General features: G+C 38.1%; 1 protein-coding gene across 5 annotated transcripts in view; it reads left to right on the plus strand.

The window, feature by feature from the left end:
- COLP1alpha (alpha-1 collagen) overlaps window positions 1-12,946 on the plus strand; it is a 42,365-nt gene extending 29,419 nt beyond the window's left edge. For 2 of the 5 annotated variants that reach the window (XM_030999851.1, XM_011676484.2), the window contains 22 exons: window positions 197-250; window positions 530-1,096; window positions 1,517-1,615; window positions 2,151-2,204; window positions 2,609-2,662; window positions 3,020-3,073; window positions 3,643-3,696; window positions 4,126-4,179; window positions 4,669-4,722; window positions 5,006-5,113; window positions 5,508-5,615; window positions 6,121-6,282; window positions 6,619-6,726; window positions 7,134-7,241; window positions 7,662-7,769; window positions 8,079-8,186; window positions 8,623-8,784; window positions 9,258-9,497; window positions 9,955-10,129; window positions 10,483-10,586; window positions 11,106-11,366; window positions 11,753-12,946. In XM_030999851.1, the coding sequence (XP_030855711.1) occupies window positions 197-250; window positions 530-1,096; window positions 1,517-1,615; window positions 2,151-2,204; window positions 2,609-2,662; window positions 3,020-3,073; window positions 3,643-3,696; window positions 4,126-4,179; window positions 4,669-4,722; window positions 5,006-5,113; window positions 5,508-5,615; window positions 6,121-6,282; window positions 6,619-6,726; window positions 7,134-7,241; window positions 7,662-7,769; window positions 8,079-8,186; window positions 8,623-8,784; window positions 9,258-9,497; window positions 9,955-10,129; window positions 10,483-10,586; window positions 11,106-11,366; window positions 11,753-11,899 (2,943 nt within the window). In that variant the 3' untranslated portion in view covers window positions 11,900-12,946. 5 annotated transcript variants of the gene reach the window in all.
- The last annotated feature ends 3,670 nt before the right edge of the window (window positions 12,947-16,616 follow it).

The raw sequence follows: 16,616 nt of genomic DNA on the forward strand, positions 1-16,616 counted from the left end.
GATATTTGCACTTAAATTTTTCACTTTTTGTGATGTACATAATTACTCAACCTTTGTTATATTTCTTAAACAATCATTCTGATGAGAGGATGTGTGAGTGAAAAAATTATTGAAGTTGACATACAGATTTAGAGAGAAGTCGTTATTTCAAGTTGTTCACTTTGTGAAGTAAACCTTTGTTTCGCTTACCTTATAGGGATCTCGCGGAAGCGTTGGACCCGCTGGACCTCCAGGTGGTGTTGGAGAGCGTGTAAGTATTCATTCCAATTCATTTGTCTTTTTTATAGTTACCTATATGAAAAGAGTTCTACAAAGAATCCTTATGTATATTTAAATACGTGCTATTAATAGATAAACAGAGTATAATGTTGCCAAGAAGTTTGCAACCCATTTACGCATGTATATTTTTAAAAGAAAGAAAAATGACCCTTCAATGTTATTTTACAGTGAATGTATTTGGACATACTTGTGTAATTCTTCAATATTGTTTGAAATTTATGTAATATAAATTTAACTTTGACTTTGACAGGGACCCATGGGACCCCCAGGAATGTCTGGAGCCCCAGGAGCACCAGGAGCTAAGGGAGACCGTGGATTGCCTGGTGAACGTGGATCTGCTGGATCCAAGGGATCTGCTGGAGAGTCTGGCCGCCCAGGAGAGCCAGGTATGCCTGGACAGAGGGGACTTACCGGACCCCCAGGCAAGCAAGGACGTGATGGAAAGCCCGGACCCGCTGGTGCACCTGGTGAACCTGGAAACTCTGGACCTGCTGGAGCATCTGGACAACGTGGTCTTCCCGGACTTGTTGGTCTGCCCGGACCACAAGGACAACGTGGTGAGCGTGGAGAGGATGGTGGCCAGGGATCCCCTGGAGCACCTGGTCTGACTGGTGAGCCCGGAAAGCGTGGAGAACCTGGTGTTGCTGGACCTCCCGGACCTCAGGGATCTGCTGGAGAGAGGGGTAACCAAGGACCCCAAGGACAGGCTGGATCAATGGGACCCCCAGGACCTCCTGGAGCAAGTGGTGATGCTGGAGCACAGGGAGACAATGGACCACCAGGAGAATCTGGACCTCAGGGACCCCCAGGAGCCCGTGTAAGTAGATAAATAATGAATGGCTTTCTTAGGAATCTGAAATCACTTGCATAAAATCCTTATATACTATATAGAACTGAAAATTATGCCAGTTATGTACGGAAAGATATCCCAATATATACGGTAGACATGAATTGAATGAAAGGAGAGAAGCAGCTATCATGTTTATATTGTAGCAGTTTTTAAATACCTTGCAAGATGTAAGGCATGGTAATAAATTGTCTTGGCTAACAAATGGAGCCTATAGCTCTGGGATGTGTTCCATCCTTACATCTCTTGTAGTTAACAGGAAAATTCTTCATACACAATTTGGAATCCAACATCTCTGAAGTATACAAACTATGTTCCTTGCGAATGAATATCGATATTAGAATATGAACTTACATGTATCCATTATTTTAATTTTCTTGCTGCAAATAGGGAGAGCGTGGCGCCCCAGGTGAACGTGGACCACAGGGACTTACAGGAGCACAGGGACGACGTGGAATCGGTGGACGTGCTGGAAATGATGGAGCTACCGTAAGTTACTCTTTCAGTTGCTTGTACAATTTCAGGGGTTCCAGAATTAGATCTTTCATAGAGTTTCATAAGAAAGCATTCTCTTGATTATCTCCTCCAAAAAAAAATTGTCAGAAGGCTACTGATCGAAAATTAAGAAAATCATGCAACTGTTGCGTGTAGTGTGGGATTTACAGAGATATCTTGGTTGTATTTCTACATGTATGTACAATACTCTATCCAAAAGAAAGGTAAACTGTACAATTTCTAGCTATATGAATCACCTTTTTGTGGCTTTTTAAATGATATCTGCAACTCTTCAAAGAGATAACACTGACACTTGTGAGCACTTCTTGTCAGATCAAAAGTGGTTATAAATATTCCAGATTTACAAAGAATTATCATCTATTAGGCAGGGACAACTTTTATATCATGAGGGATAGCTGTACATATATTCTTAGCTTTTTTTTCCTTCTTCATATTAATGTGTTATTATGTGTTACATCTTGTTTCATCTTGTTTCATCTTGTTACATTTTTGATCTTCCATATTGCAGGGACCCCCAGGACAGAAGGGAGAGATGGGACCTCCAGGAAATGTTGGACTTCAGGTAAGGCCATCTCAAAATCATATGTTATGTTAATTGGAATAATGAGATTAAATGTTGGCCCTCATTCGTAGGGCTTATCACAAGTTGAATTGGAAAGGTATTGTAATGCAAACACTTTTGCAAATCTAGAGGAGAATTACATTAAACTTTACTGTTTATATGCATGATATTAATAGGCAATTGCAACACTCATCAATAAATTATTGAAATGACTACAGTGATGAAATTGAAACCCCATACAAATCTTGCACCACCATATTTTCTTACACTGTTTAATTGGATTGCCAGTACACTTTGATGATTCCTTGATCATTTCTTACCCAGTCTACTAAAAAACACATTTTACTATCACAAAGAATCCTGTAAATACATGCAATAACTGTTTCTTGTAAATATTATTACAGGGACCTCCCGGAGAACTTGGACCTTCCGGACCACCAGGCGCTCGTGGACCACCCGTAAGTCTAACACAATTTAATACCAACTTTAATATACATATACTATGTTCATCAATGTTTTACGTGTGCATATTCGTTCATATGCAAATGCAAATCACTGGTTTTGCAAATTATGGACTGTAATAATGGTCACTGTCTATAGAATCAATTTGTGAAGAAAATAAAAGCTAAGCTAACTTACAATATGAATGATGAAAATCAAGTAACAATAGAAAGAACCATGTATTAAAAGCAGTGTTAACTATGTACAAATCAGCACAGTTGGGGACAAATTAGTTTGATTACACTCATGTTTCAATTTGGCAGCTACATAAGTATCAGATTACTTAACTTTTGTTCCTCTTTTCCATCTCTCAGGGACCTAGCGGAAGCCCCGGACCAGATGGACCTGCTGGAGCTGAGGGAGACAGGGTAAGTGTCATAGGGAGAAGAAAAACTTAACGAGTCAAAGATATATACATGATGATGCATCTTGGAATAGCTCTTTATTTTATCAATATTTTTATCATAGCTGATTGATTGACTTAATAAATACAACTACAATTTACAAATACAAAGTCAGAGAAAGTAAAAGTGAATGAATCAGGGGCATCTTCAAATATCTTCTTGTGATCATTTTATTAACAGAATGGGTTATTGCAGGAAATGTGATGAAAGACCATGTATCAGTATCATCCGCATGCATTTATTTTGTGGAAGAGAAATAAGGGAAAAGGGTTAAACTTAATGAAGGAATGTAAAAAATACAACCTTTTTGTTCTATAACATTGGATTATTATGCATTATTTATATTTATTATTATCCCTAATGAGATGAAACTCAGTGGTAATTCTAGATAGAAGTATGATTCAACATAAATCTAAATTAGGGTGAAGATGATGATGTGAATGTGATTGAAATGATCAGATAATATTTAAGGTTGAGAAAATTTTACATTGTTTTGTGATTTTTATGATTCATAATATCTTTGCTCCTTACAGGGACCAGTTGGACCTATGGGACCCAGCGGACCATCTGGAATGCCCGGTGAAAGGGTGAGTGAATATTGGTGGACAGTAGTCCCTCCCTCTATCAGGAGTCGGCTGTAGGTCCTTCAGTTAATAGCCATCACAAATATGAAGCATTATATTCCACATGAAGTAAATATCAATCAACCACCTTTATATACATGGACAAAACCAACCTGGATTTGGTCGCCCCTTGGTTTCTTTATTATATCAGCAACCAGGGTGATTTATACATATATATAATATGAACATCCAGCAAGCAATCAGTCTAGTCCTTATTTACACTGAGGATTTAGTGACATAAAGATAATAGCAAGCAACCATTTACAGAGCCGCCGGGAAGTTGCAGCATTTCTATGTTATTACTTCTGGATGCCCTAATGCCTTGGCAGAAATTTAATCTCACTTTGTAATGGATTATAATGTTGTTTTATTCTTCTCTCTTCTCTTTGATAGGGAGACAATGGAGAGCCCGGACCTGGAGGAGCACCTGGACAACGTGGAGATCCTGTAAGTCCATAGCTTTTTAAGAAACAACTAAAGAATCCAAATAAGCATACATTAATACTTTTAAAAGATGTATTTAAGGATAATAATAATGAGAATAATAACATGTTTAATTTATATAGCGCATTACATAACACATTTTATTGTGCTATACATAGGATACAATATTTTATATAATCCTGAAGAGTTGGGTTTTTGTGTCATTTCACTTTAAAGCTCTTTTCAATAGTGACTAGTAAAAGATGCTGAATTCCTGAGATGACTTTAATATTAGCCTGTCAATGGTGTATGCCTCACCCTTCCCAAGCAGTGTAGGAAATTTCTTAAACAGTTGAACAATTTAGTTTTCTATCAAGAAAAGTGAGATATATACATACTGCAAAGAAAATTTAAATTCATATTTATAATATGCATTTAAACAATAACAATGTATTTCATTCTTGGGATTGAGCTTGAATTTTGACTAATTTCGTTTTCTTTGATCTTTTCTAGGGCGATCAAGGACCACAAGGATCCCCTGGATCACCTGGATTCGCTGGACCACCTGTAAGTCACCCCTCTTTTAATCTTTTAGTGGACTGTAGCTTTATAATGACATCACTGTTTTTTATATATTTGTTTTTTTTTTTTAGTTGAAAGAATTTCACCCCTGTTCACATTGTCAGCAGATAACAGGTCTTTCTAATGAATGAATAAAAGAAAGAAGAAAACAAATAATCTTTTACTTAATGAATATCTGCACACTTTATTTGTGTTTGTGTTTGATATTGTTATCCTTATTCCTATGAAGATGATGCTGTAATTTTTTTTTATTTCGATAACTTCTTAGGGCCGCTCTGGAAACCCTGGACCTCAAGGAGAGCTTGGACCTACCGGAGCTAGGGGAGAGACTGGAGGACCAGGACCCTCAGGACCTACCGGAGACCCAGGACCACAGGTAACATTTGGGCCATCTTTTGTTTCCCCTAGCTGAACAAAAAATAACCTGGAATTGCACACCTAGACTTTATTTAAACTAACTTGTGTCTTTAAATTATGAAGCATAAGTGTTATAAAGAAACACCAGAATTCATTTTCTGAGAATACATAGTGATATTTTACCATTTAGGGTGGAACTACTTCTGAAAAATGTTATGTTCTGCTAAATGTTTTGATTATGCGATCCCAGTTCTCATAAATCTGACGTGATCTACTAGTTGGTTAATATTTCTGTGTTTTATAGAATGGAGGGAGGAGGGGGGGGGGGGGGGTTGCAAAACTGAATAGGATTTTGTACTTCATGGTTATCTTAACTTCATCTCAAATTAACATTCTTCTTCTTTGTAAACTAGGGACCTCTTGGAGCCCCAGGACAACAGGGAGAGCGTGGAGAGACAGGACCTCAGGGACAAGGTGGACCACCAGGACCCATTGGAAGCCTTGGAGCACCCGGAGCACAGGTACATACATCATTATGCAATACTTAATGTTGGTAGGGTAAAGGGGCAGTTTTTGATTAGATAATGACATTTCTCTGAAGAAAGCTTCGAATGGATAATTTCATTTATCAGGGTTTTTTTAAATCTATTAACAGAAAAATTAGAATATACTTGGTTGGCATATGAATATCTGTAGTTGAGCCTACTGTAAAAGATATTTTATTGCAGGGCCTTCAATGGTTCCTGGATTCTACCATCTGCCTCCATTCATTTATTTTTCACTGGCTTAGTAACATTTTGCCATCTCAAGAGAAGATTAATGTTTCTCCCATCTTATCATAAATCAGCATTTAGTGTATAAACCGCCTGAATCATTCAATTTTGTTTCAGTGATGCCTGTTGCTGTGTTTTTCATGAACTTATGTAATAATAACCTGACTTCTCTGTACATCGGTCTCACCAGTTTGTGTTACCTTCTTATTTATTCCTTTTCTTGTTGTTAAATTAAATGTTTTTTCCTTGATAGGGACCACCCGGACCCACTGGACCTTCAGGTAATGCTGGTAGCCCAGGACAGCCTGGTGCCCGTGGAGAGCCAGGACAGTCTGGATCTCCTGGACAACCTGGACTTGCTGGAACAACTGGACCCTCTGGAGAGCGTGGAGACAAAGGAAACGATGGACAATCTGTAAGTTAAAAATTAAATAACCTTTCTTTGTTTAATAGAACTTAGGCAAACAAATAAATGAATAGAATGTATAAAATCAACATTTGACCATTTATTGTAAATGTATCTAAATTGCAATATCTCTTTATAGAAGTAATATTTGAAGCTCATATTTCAAATACAGTATAACCACCTGGAACCCCCTTCATCAAGAGCAATAAAAACATGTTTTGGTACACTCCGCACTCTACAGGATAGTATTCATTTGTGAACATTTAAATTTCCTTGGTAGTTTTTCACAGTATCCTGTAACATTTGCATTGAGTATTATCTATGATCTGTCTCTTTTCATGATAGGGACCTCCCGGACCCCCTGGACCCACTGGACCTGCTGGACAATCTGGAATCCTTGGTCTTGCAGGAGGCTCTGGACCCCGTGGACCCGGTGGACCTGCTGGACCACCTGTAAGTGGACACTAAGTTTTTCACTTTTATTCTTGAGTCAAGAGAATAATGAGAGGGTATAGATTTTTTGTTGATGGGAGCTCTTTTTATTTGCTTTGTGTAATCTTAATGCATTTTAATGTTTTTACCAGAGCTCTTTAAGAAATTTCCAAGGCCTTTTTATTTTTCCCTCTTTGTTTTGATAAGTTCTTCAGATTATCCAGGCCATTGATTTACAATTCTTCTGGAAAGAAGATACAATGAATTGTTAACATTCATGTTAGCAAGCACATAGATGTATCAATGAACAGTATGGAAAGAATAAGTATCCCTAATTCAACGAGTTTCCAAGGAAAATTACCTACTGGTGTACATAGGAAGTATGTTGCTTGCACATATGATGAAGGCTTATATCATTGTTGTGACAGGGTGAAGCTGGAAGCCGTGGACCCGCTGGAAAGTCTGGAGACAGGGGATCTCCTGGAGCTGTTGGACCCGCAGGAAACCCAGGACCCGCTGGAGAGAATGGCATGCCTGTAAGTAGTCAGAAGCATTGAATTGAATTGGAATTGAATTGGAATTGGAATTGGAATTGGAATATCATAATTGTTTTCTTCTCTTAGGCGGTTCAATGTGGTAAATATAGAGATCAGTACACTATATAATGTGGAAAACAGGAGGCTAAAACCTTGAAAGCCAGGCTTTTATTTGGAATGTCCTTTAAAAATAAAGACAAGTCACTATACAAACATAATTATATGAATATGTTTCTTCACCTAAATCAGGAATCTATTGTAGAAAAGAAAGTGGGAGGAAAATTGAGAAGAAAGTTAGGCATTGGATGATTAGTTCATTTGAATTATTTGTTATACGCTAAGATCAAATGCTTTTTATTCAATTGATGATGATATTGGGTAATACATCTAGAATGTCCTCTTTATCTTTTTCCTGTGTAGGGAAGCGATGGAAATGATGGAGCCCCTGGACCCCAAGGATCTCGTGGAGAGAAGGGAGACACTGGTGCCTCTGGAGCCAACGGATCACCTGGAGCACCAGGACCAATCGTAAGATCCCATAGCTATTTATTATGGTTACTTTGGTCCAGAATGCTTAAGATTTTGTATGTTATCCTTTAGTATATAAGAGATTGAAGTCTACCTTAATTCATATTGATAAAGTTCAACAATTTCATGCATTAGCCAAGATGTTACTATTTCAGATGAGGTGATGTTGATGGTGATGATGATTTTTCCTGCCATGTACCCATTTACTTTACCTGGATGGAGAGTGGCAAATGTAGATTATCTGTTACCTAAGGCGTTAGTGCCACACATTTCCCAACCTTATTCTTTGTTATTTTTTTCTTCCTTTAGGGTGCCCCTGGAGCTGCTGGTGCTTCCGGACCACGTGGTGAGACCGGATCTACTGGTGCCCCAGGACCTCAGGGTCCTACCGGTGCCCGTGGCTCTACTGGACCTGCTGTAAGTCGTTTATTCCCTCTCTTCTTTGCTTATCCATTAATTGCCTGTGGAAATGAATTTGCAAAAGACAAATAAAAAGGAAAAATCTTCTTTCGAAGGCTGGAACAAATCCTGTGATTGATATAACAAAAGGAACTGCTACAGTTTGTCATTTCTTTAGAACAAAACAAAAACATGAAAATAAATCAACATTGATATTGACAAATAAAACCTTATACTATTAAAAGCTGAAATGCCGAAAGTTAAGCTTTAAATAAGCTTTGTTGTAATCAATACTTCCTGTTAAGAAGTGTTCTGTTTACATGCTCTTTTCATGCTATATTATATTTACTGCATTCTGACATGGTATTTGGCCCTTGTGTAACTGGGTGTATGCATGGTCTTTTTCGACGATGAAGAGAATTCATTTTTTTTTCTTTCTGATGATTGATTGCAGGGACCATCTGGACCATCTGGACCTGCTGGAGAGCGTGGAGAGACTGGACCTGCTGGACACAAGGGACATCCTGGAGTCTCTGGACTTCCTGGTCTACAGGGAACTTCTGGACCCATGGGAGAGCCTGGTGCACCCGGAGAACAAGGACAACAGGGAACTAGGGTGAGTGCCAGGATGAATTCATTTCATTCGCATATGATGACATGTTCACATCTATGTTTCAAGTCAGCCTTCAGGGAAGATCCAGGACTCATGGGACATCATATAGAAAACTCATAAGCAAAAGGGCAAACAAAAAATATATATATGTGTATACACACATCAGGAATTTCATATTGAGCTTTAGAGGGTTGGACATGGGTCAAGTGTAACTTACACTTTTTTCCCTTTAAACCATTGCCAAATGTTCCTACACATTATACTTTATCAACTTCATTTATTGTATTCCCATAGTAATACATACTTCATTGTTTTATTCACAAGTTTATTTATGATACTGTGATACTTTTTATTGATTGAAATTTTTCAATAAATCTTTTTAGACATTGAGTTTTGTTAATCATTTGTATTTGCTGATGAAGTTTGAGGTGAAATCGGACATTTACTAACATGTTTGTTCTGGGTTTTCTATTCAGGGATTACCTGGTGCCCGTGGATCCAATGGAAACGATGGACCCTCAGGACCCCGTGGATTTGATGGACCCGAAGGACCCCGTGGACCCCGTGGAGAAGGTGGATCATCTGGACCACCAGGACCCCCAGGACCTCCCGGACCCCCAGGACCACCAGGACAAGTCCAGTCTTCATACGGAGTCAGATACCCATCCTTCCAGTCTGGCGGCAAGGGACAAGGAAGCTCTCCTTATGGTTATGCTGTAAGTTTTCAATTTATGCCACAAATGCTAGCAAAATTGATTTTTATGCCTCTGCTACAAAGTAGCTCGAGGCATTATTAAAACTTGTAGGGTCAATCCATCCATTTCCCCAATTGCTGTAATAGACCCATTTTGTAGCCCAATCCAAGATGCTCTTGGTGATAGAAAGCTCGCCAGAGGTTTGTAAGATGCATGCATAGCAACAGCCAATTTATGAGAACAGGACTTCATCTACAGAGGTACTTCAAAACTTGATAGGCAAATTAGATTGGTTGGGGAACTTGGGATCTGATGAGAAACATCCACAGATTAAAGATACATGAGAAAGCTTGTCCATTTCTAAGAAGATACATTGATGTGTACAAATGTTGATATTTTAACTCTAATGTTTGAGATGCAATATTCCATGATGTTTCATCCTTCTGATGTCTTCTCTGATTACTCTTATGGCTTACAGTACAGAGACGACAGCAAGAATGATGCCGTCAAGATTCAGGATACCGAACTTCTTGGAGCTATCAGTGCTCTTGGCCAGCAGATTGAGTTGATCAAGGCACCTCAGGGCAAGGCTAAGACCAACCCCGCCAGGTCATGCAAAGACGTCTTCCTCAACAATGTTGAAGCCGAGAGTGGTGAGTAGTCTTTCCTTTTCTTGATTGGTCATGATCTGTGTACATTTAGTGCACTGGTGACTGTGTTGAGAATTGATTAGGTATCATTCTGTCTAAAAGTAAGCCTGTGAATGTTTTATGAATTAAAACCAAAAAAACTTATCTATGAACAAGTCAATTCATGAAGAAAAAAACAAACTCTTTTATACTTAGAAAATTGTGCTTGTCAAAACAACTCATCCACTGCAAAGTAGATGATTTAGATTCAAAATAAAGCTAATTCCTCTTTAAAAATCCTTTGATAACCAAAAAAGAATTAACATTTGCAAAAGTTAGATTTTTGAGTGAAATTTTTGTTTTTGTGCCTTCTTTAGGATATTACTGGGTCGATCCCAACCTTGGATGCCAGAAGGATGCCATCCAGGTCTATTGCGAAGCTGAGACTGGCGCCACCTGTGTACCCTCAACAAACAATGTTGTAAGTATTACATGTTCCTCAAATTGTCTTAGAGAATTGTAGTACTGAATGCTCTGCAACCTAGTAACTCCATTAACACCCTTTTAACTTTGTTACCATGTCACAGTTACCAAAAATATTTCGTTTTGAAATAGTTCTGAAAAAGATGCTTTTATTGATTAGTATAATTTAGAAGTAATATAAAATTCCATCTAAGGATTTTTCCTGACCTGTGATGATGTATTTAGCCCAAAGCCAGCTTGAGTACTACCACAGTATTTGCATCAGGCAGGTGGAATGTATTTATCTGTTGAAATAGATATAAGTGGGCAATCATTATTTTCATATACAATTTGGCAATTGAAAAAAATTCATTTGCGTTTGTTCATTCAGTATGTATTTTTATTTCCTTAAACAAAAGTTAAAAATACAAATAACTGGTGCCAATTTGAGGATTGATTGTTGATTCTTGTAGACCTTGACCTGCTATTGGCATATCATAACTCTGTGTACATATTCCAAACTCTTCTCACCCTACAGGTCAGCAACATGACATGGTACGTTGGCAAGACAAAGCGCGCTTTCTTCTCCAGCATGCACGGTGGTGACAAGTTCGCCTACATCGAGGACTCCACCCAGATGACCTTCCTCCGCCTCCTCTCCACCAGCGCCCGCCAGACCGTCACCTACTTTTGCAAGAACGTCCAAGGAAACCCAATCTTCCTCTCAAGCTCTGATGTCGAACTGGTCGATGACCAGGACAGCAAATTCAACTACAGGACACTTGAAGATGGCTGCTCAGTAAGTTTCTTAGACTTGTTCTTTGTGGTGTATTTACAAAATGTACTGGAGCAGAGAGTAATTTATTTTTTTAAAAGCTCAAATAGGAGATCTCAAAAAGTACATAAGGTCAGGTTGATAAAGATATATTGATTTTGAGGAACGGAAAATAGTTTTTCATTACCATCATGTAGGGGAACCATTTTTGTTGAAGTAGATTGCTATCTCTCATTATTTGCTACTTATTAAAAAACTCTTATTAAATTTCTGTTAAAATATTGTTTGTTCTGTTATTCATTTTTGTAAGTATAGCCTCACCATCCTTTTGGAAATATATTTTGTGTGTCATTTTTCATTGTGTTCATCACCTCATGATTTTTCTTCTTTTCTTTGTTTTCATCTTGCAGTCCTCATCATCACAGTGGGGCAAGTCTGTCTACGAATATGAGACCAAGAAGACAACACGTCTGCCGATCGTTGATTTCGCCCCTGGTGAAGTTGGCAGTGAAAGTCAGATGTTTGGCCTGGAGATGGGACCTGTGTGCTTTTCATAAAAATCCTAGTTCTTAAACTTATTAAGTCGTAGCTAATTGACTGATGCCAGGAACGACTCCAACGCAGCTCTCCCCCAAAAGACTCTAATGCTCTCTCTCTATCTCTCTCTATTGTGTCCTTTTTGTGCCAGTATTACGACGAAACCCGTCAAGATCTGGTCTAGTTTTGTGTGAATGTTACCAGGTCGCCATTCAATCCCGTAGTTACCATCTCACTTTTGTATATTCAAGGCTTGATGAAAATATGAAAGCATGTTTCGGACAGAAGGAATAAATGCGGACTGGAAAAATTTAAAAAAACAAGCCTCTGTTATTTTAAGCTGCTGCGGAGTCCGAGCTGGCCCATTTAAAAAAAAATTGAAACTAAATAAAACAAGTCTCTCCACGATATTCTTGTTCAGAGATCTGTTTTATAAATGTGCATTTGGTGCTTCATGAGAAAAGTCATGTACTTTCGATGTCAGTATTCCAAAATAGGGTCTTAACAAAAAGTCAATGTTTATCAGTGTGTTAATTTTCTTGTGCTTGGATGAATATAGAAGATTGATTGTTGTAAGTACAGATTAGTACATGAACTAGCTAATTATGTAGCTATAGTTGTGTCTAGTATCTATTTTCTCTTCCAATTTCTCAACCAGTTGTCAGCTGCCATAACTTGCCTTTTGTAGGAATTCCTAGATAGATAGCTCTCTTTTTTATGTGTTTATAAGCTAGTTCAACCCATCATTGATATGGGTGACACTACGATTGTGCAACTACACCGATATGTATATTAGTGTTTTTCACTGCATGCCCTTTTCACATGGTGCTCTTAAACTATAAATATTCTATATCAAAGTTTGTGAATAGTAGGGAAGTTTTGGTGATATCTTGTGATTCCTCAGGAATATTTTCAATCATGTCTTGCCAACAATTTTTTTTAATGAAACAGAAAATTAAAGTCCATGAACGTATGACCGTGAAGGAGCCTTATATTTTTATAGAAATTGTAAGGTGAGAAGTTTTTATTGCAAATTAAAAAAATGACCACATGTGTGCTACGGGAAATTTAACTGTTTTCAATGTCTTTTCTTATTGTGAACATTTTTGTCTGTGCTTAATATCGAAGTATGAGTTTTGGGGACTGTTTGGTGAGAGCATTGAAAGTGTTGTATGATGAGACATATTGTTATGTAGGAAGTTTGTGTATGAAATGCCATTTCAAATTATTGTTCAATTTGTGACATCAAATGCTTGTGTGAGTTTATAGACATAAAGATGGATGAACGATTTTGTATGGTTTCCTGTACTCTATAGCTTTGGACGAATGCATTGAATGGGGAAAACTAATAAAAGAAAATGCACAGGAACAAAGAGGATTTTGGGGGGAATAAAATAATGAAAACTGTTTCTAAAAGCTTTGGTTCAAAGAATAATGTGTTTTTTCTTCAATGCATCTTCACAAACTTGGGGAAGTGAAAATGCAACAAAAGAAAAACATGATGATTAGAAGGAGGAGGATGGCTATTAAATTGCAAAGATTTCTGTAATATGCTGGGAAAGAGATGGTCAGAATACTCTGATGGTTAAAAAAAATTATGAGAGTGAGGATGAATGGGGCACTTATTGATGTTAATGTGGTGGGAATGATAATGATGAAGAAGGATGGGAATATGTATTGTGAGGCAGATGATGATGTGATAAGTTTGAAGAAAATATGATAGTTGATGGATGATGAGACAAAGGTATTGATGATAATTATGAGGCTGAGGACAAGAATAATGATTGGTGATTATGATGGTGGTGGCAAAGAGATATTAGAGTAGAAGATCAAGATGATAGTGTTGAAGATGAGACAAAGGTGGTGGTGATGATGATCATTACGAGGCTGGGGTTACGATTGACGATGATGATGATGATGGTGGTGGCAAAGATATATTAGAGCAGTAGATCAAGATGATAATGTTGAAAGAGTAAAATGATGATGATGATGCAAAGAAGGAAAAGAGGATGCTCATGTGGTTCAACATAGTGAAAAAGGGATGGGCATGCTATAACGTCGAATACGATGAAGATAATGGCGAAGATGCTTTGATGGTTGAAGGTGACAATGAATAAGATACTGTCAATAACAGTGACAAAAGATAATGATGGAGGGGATGTGAAGAATAGTAATAAATGAAGATGATTCTGTTGACGATAATGATGCTGAGGATGTTTGGAAATGGTAGTAGTTGTGGTGGTCATTTTGATAATGATGAAGCTGTTGATGTTGGTGATGTTGCCGATGATGATTGAGATGGTGAAGATAGCGGCGGTGTTGTTGATGATGATAATAATGGCGACGAAGATTATAATGATGATGATAGCATGTAGAGGCCTCTTGGAAAGGAAAAGGGATTAACGGATTAAAGGGTAATTAATTGACTATTAGTGGTAGAAATACAAAGGGGATTAAGGGACTAACGGTTAACGGATTATGGGCAGGATTTAATGAGTTAAAGCTGGTAGAAAGGAAAAGGGGTTTGGATCAATAACTAACAAACAATAGGGAACAGTTATATTAGATAATGAGGGATAAGGAGGCCTCTACATGCTGCTGATGATGATGATGTCGGTGATGTTTGAGATGGTGGTGGTGTTGTTGACGATGATTTTTTTTCTTAACCTCTTAACATGGTGTTTTATTTCACATACTGATCATCATATACGTTTACATAAATTTACATTTTAAACATGACATAAAAGACAAAAGTAACTAAGTAAATGAATTATTATAACATTTTTTGAATAATTTCTTTGTGTTCGTGTTTCATTAATGATGATGCTGATGATGGATGGGATGGTGATTATGATGATTATAATGATCATGATGACAATGATGATGATGATAATGTTTTTTTATTAATTTTGAATAAAAAACAACTTTATTCGTCACATGCAAAGCCAGGATTTTACATCAGAGCTGAGCGCTATTAATACATCAAGGTGACGTTAAAATTTTCCAATGATTCATGATCTCAACTTTCAAAACTTGATTTATAACTACTAGTTTATATTAAAACTGCCACTTATGCTTTTAGACCATATGGAGGACTAGGGCAAATTTAAATTCGTCATTAACCGTGATCCAAATTCTGGGGAATTACTGCATATAAATAAAAGGTTCGCGGAGATCTTGTGTGGAGAATCTTCCCCCGCGATTTTGAATGGCCTGGGCATAACATCAAATCTCTAGTCAACGATTTGTTTGTGTGCGTTTAGGTATGCGTCCACCCCCCCCCCCCCCCCCCCAAAAAAAAACACCCCATTGACACACACACTAAAACCTGACCTTTTTAAATGCTTGACCGATAGCGACGATCCGAAACATGATGACTTTTTTTCCTCAAGCGGAATCTGTATAACGATACTGAAGAACCCCCGCCCCTTCCACGTTTTCTGGGCGACTTCCGCCTCTGTCTAGTTGATTATGAATTTACAAAAGTACGTGTACCTTTCCTTATGAAACAAGATAAGGATCGGTAAATAGATAATCCCACGCTACCAGAGGCGGCGCTCCTAGGAGAGAGAGAGAGTGTGTGTGAGAGAGAGAGAGAGAGAGAGAGAGAGAGAGAGAGAAAGAGAGGGAGAGAGAGAGAGAGAGAGAAAGAGAGGGAGAGAGAGAGAGAGAGAGAGAGAGAGAGAGAGAGAGAGAGAGAGAGAGAGAGGGTAGGGGGGAGGCAGGAAGCCGCAGTGCGGCCACTTTTCAAGTACCCTAAAAATGTCCTTTATTACATAAGAAAAGTGCACCCTTTTATTCAAGATGCGTACCCCCTTTTTTTGGATAGTTTTCTGTTCCAAATTTGTATAAGTGCTCCTTACCACCTATGATAAGTGCCCCCATAATCTCTAATAAATGCCCCTATTCAAATCTGATCTACGAATTTGAGACCAAGAAGACAACACGTTTGCACTGGCTTCCGATCGTTGACTTCGCCCAAGCCTGTGATGTAATTATGTAACTTCAATCAACTATCATTATGAGACTGGGATTGAATTACAATTAGGATCCCCCTCTTTATAAGATATAACCTAAATACGACCTCAAATTCTTTAAATTTTTGCTCGCTCACAAAATGAAATGTCAGACAATCACACAGAACTGCAAAGCATAATAAGCAATATCTTGGACCAATATTGATAGGAAAATAATCAAAATTGAAACCATCCCTGATAATGTATTAATCACAATGTAGGGTGTAGGTGCCCCTTTTTCCCGAGAAAGTGCCCCTTTTTTGTTTGTGCCACCCCCCGCCCCCCAACCTTCGGCTACAAACATGTTAAAGCCTTTGTCATAAATCATGCTTCTAATCCAGTAATCGACACCGGTTTTTCAAAGAGCATCCCGTCCTGAATGAAGTTATGAAAGTCGCGTGGGCTGTTAATAGAATCTGGATTTTCATTGTAATGATGGTCCGAGAGTCTGTCTAGTCGACAGCGTTTCATCACACTTTGTTTGAAAAAGCGCTGTAGACACCGTTTTGAAAGAACATCCTGCTTGGAGACAAAGCGGACAGTAATGTAAAGTGGAAATTTGTAGCACTTTAATTGGGTAAATTTTTTCTGAGCTGAAAATAATGTCTTTGCCGGAGCATCCGCGTATCCATTTGTTGGTTCGATCAGCCCCCTTATTTGTTAATTTTGATTCTAATTACAATCAGCCAGGGTTTCAATAGAAACTGATTTGTTGTCTCTG

This window comes from Strongylocentrotus purpuratus, unplaced genomic scaffold, assembly GCF_000002235.5.
Source record: "Strongylocentrotus purpuratus isolate Spur 01 unplaced genomic scaffold, Spur_5.0 spur5_scaffold_6, whole genome shotgun sequence".
In the NCBI taxonomy this organism is placed as follows: domain Eukaryota; kingdom Metazoa; phylum Echinodermata; class Echinoidea; order Camarodonta; family Strongylocentrotidae; genus Strongylocentrotus; species Strongylocentrotus purpuratus.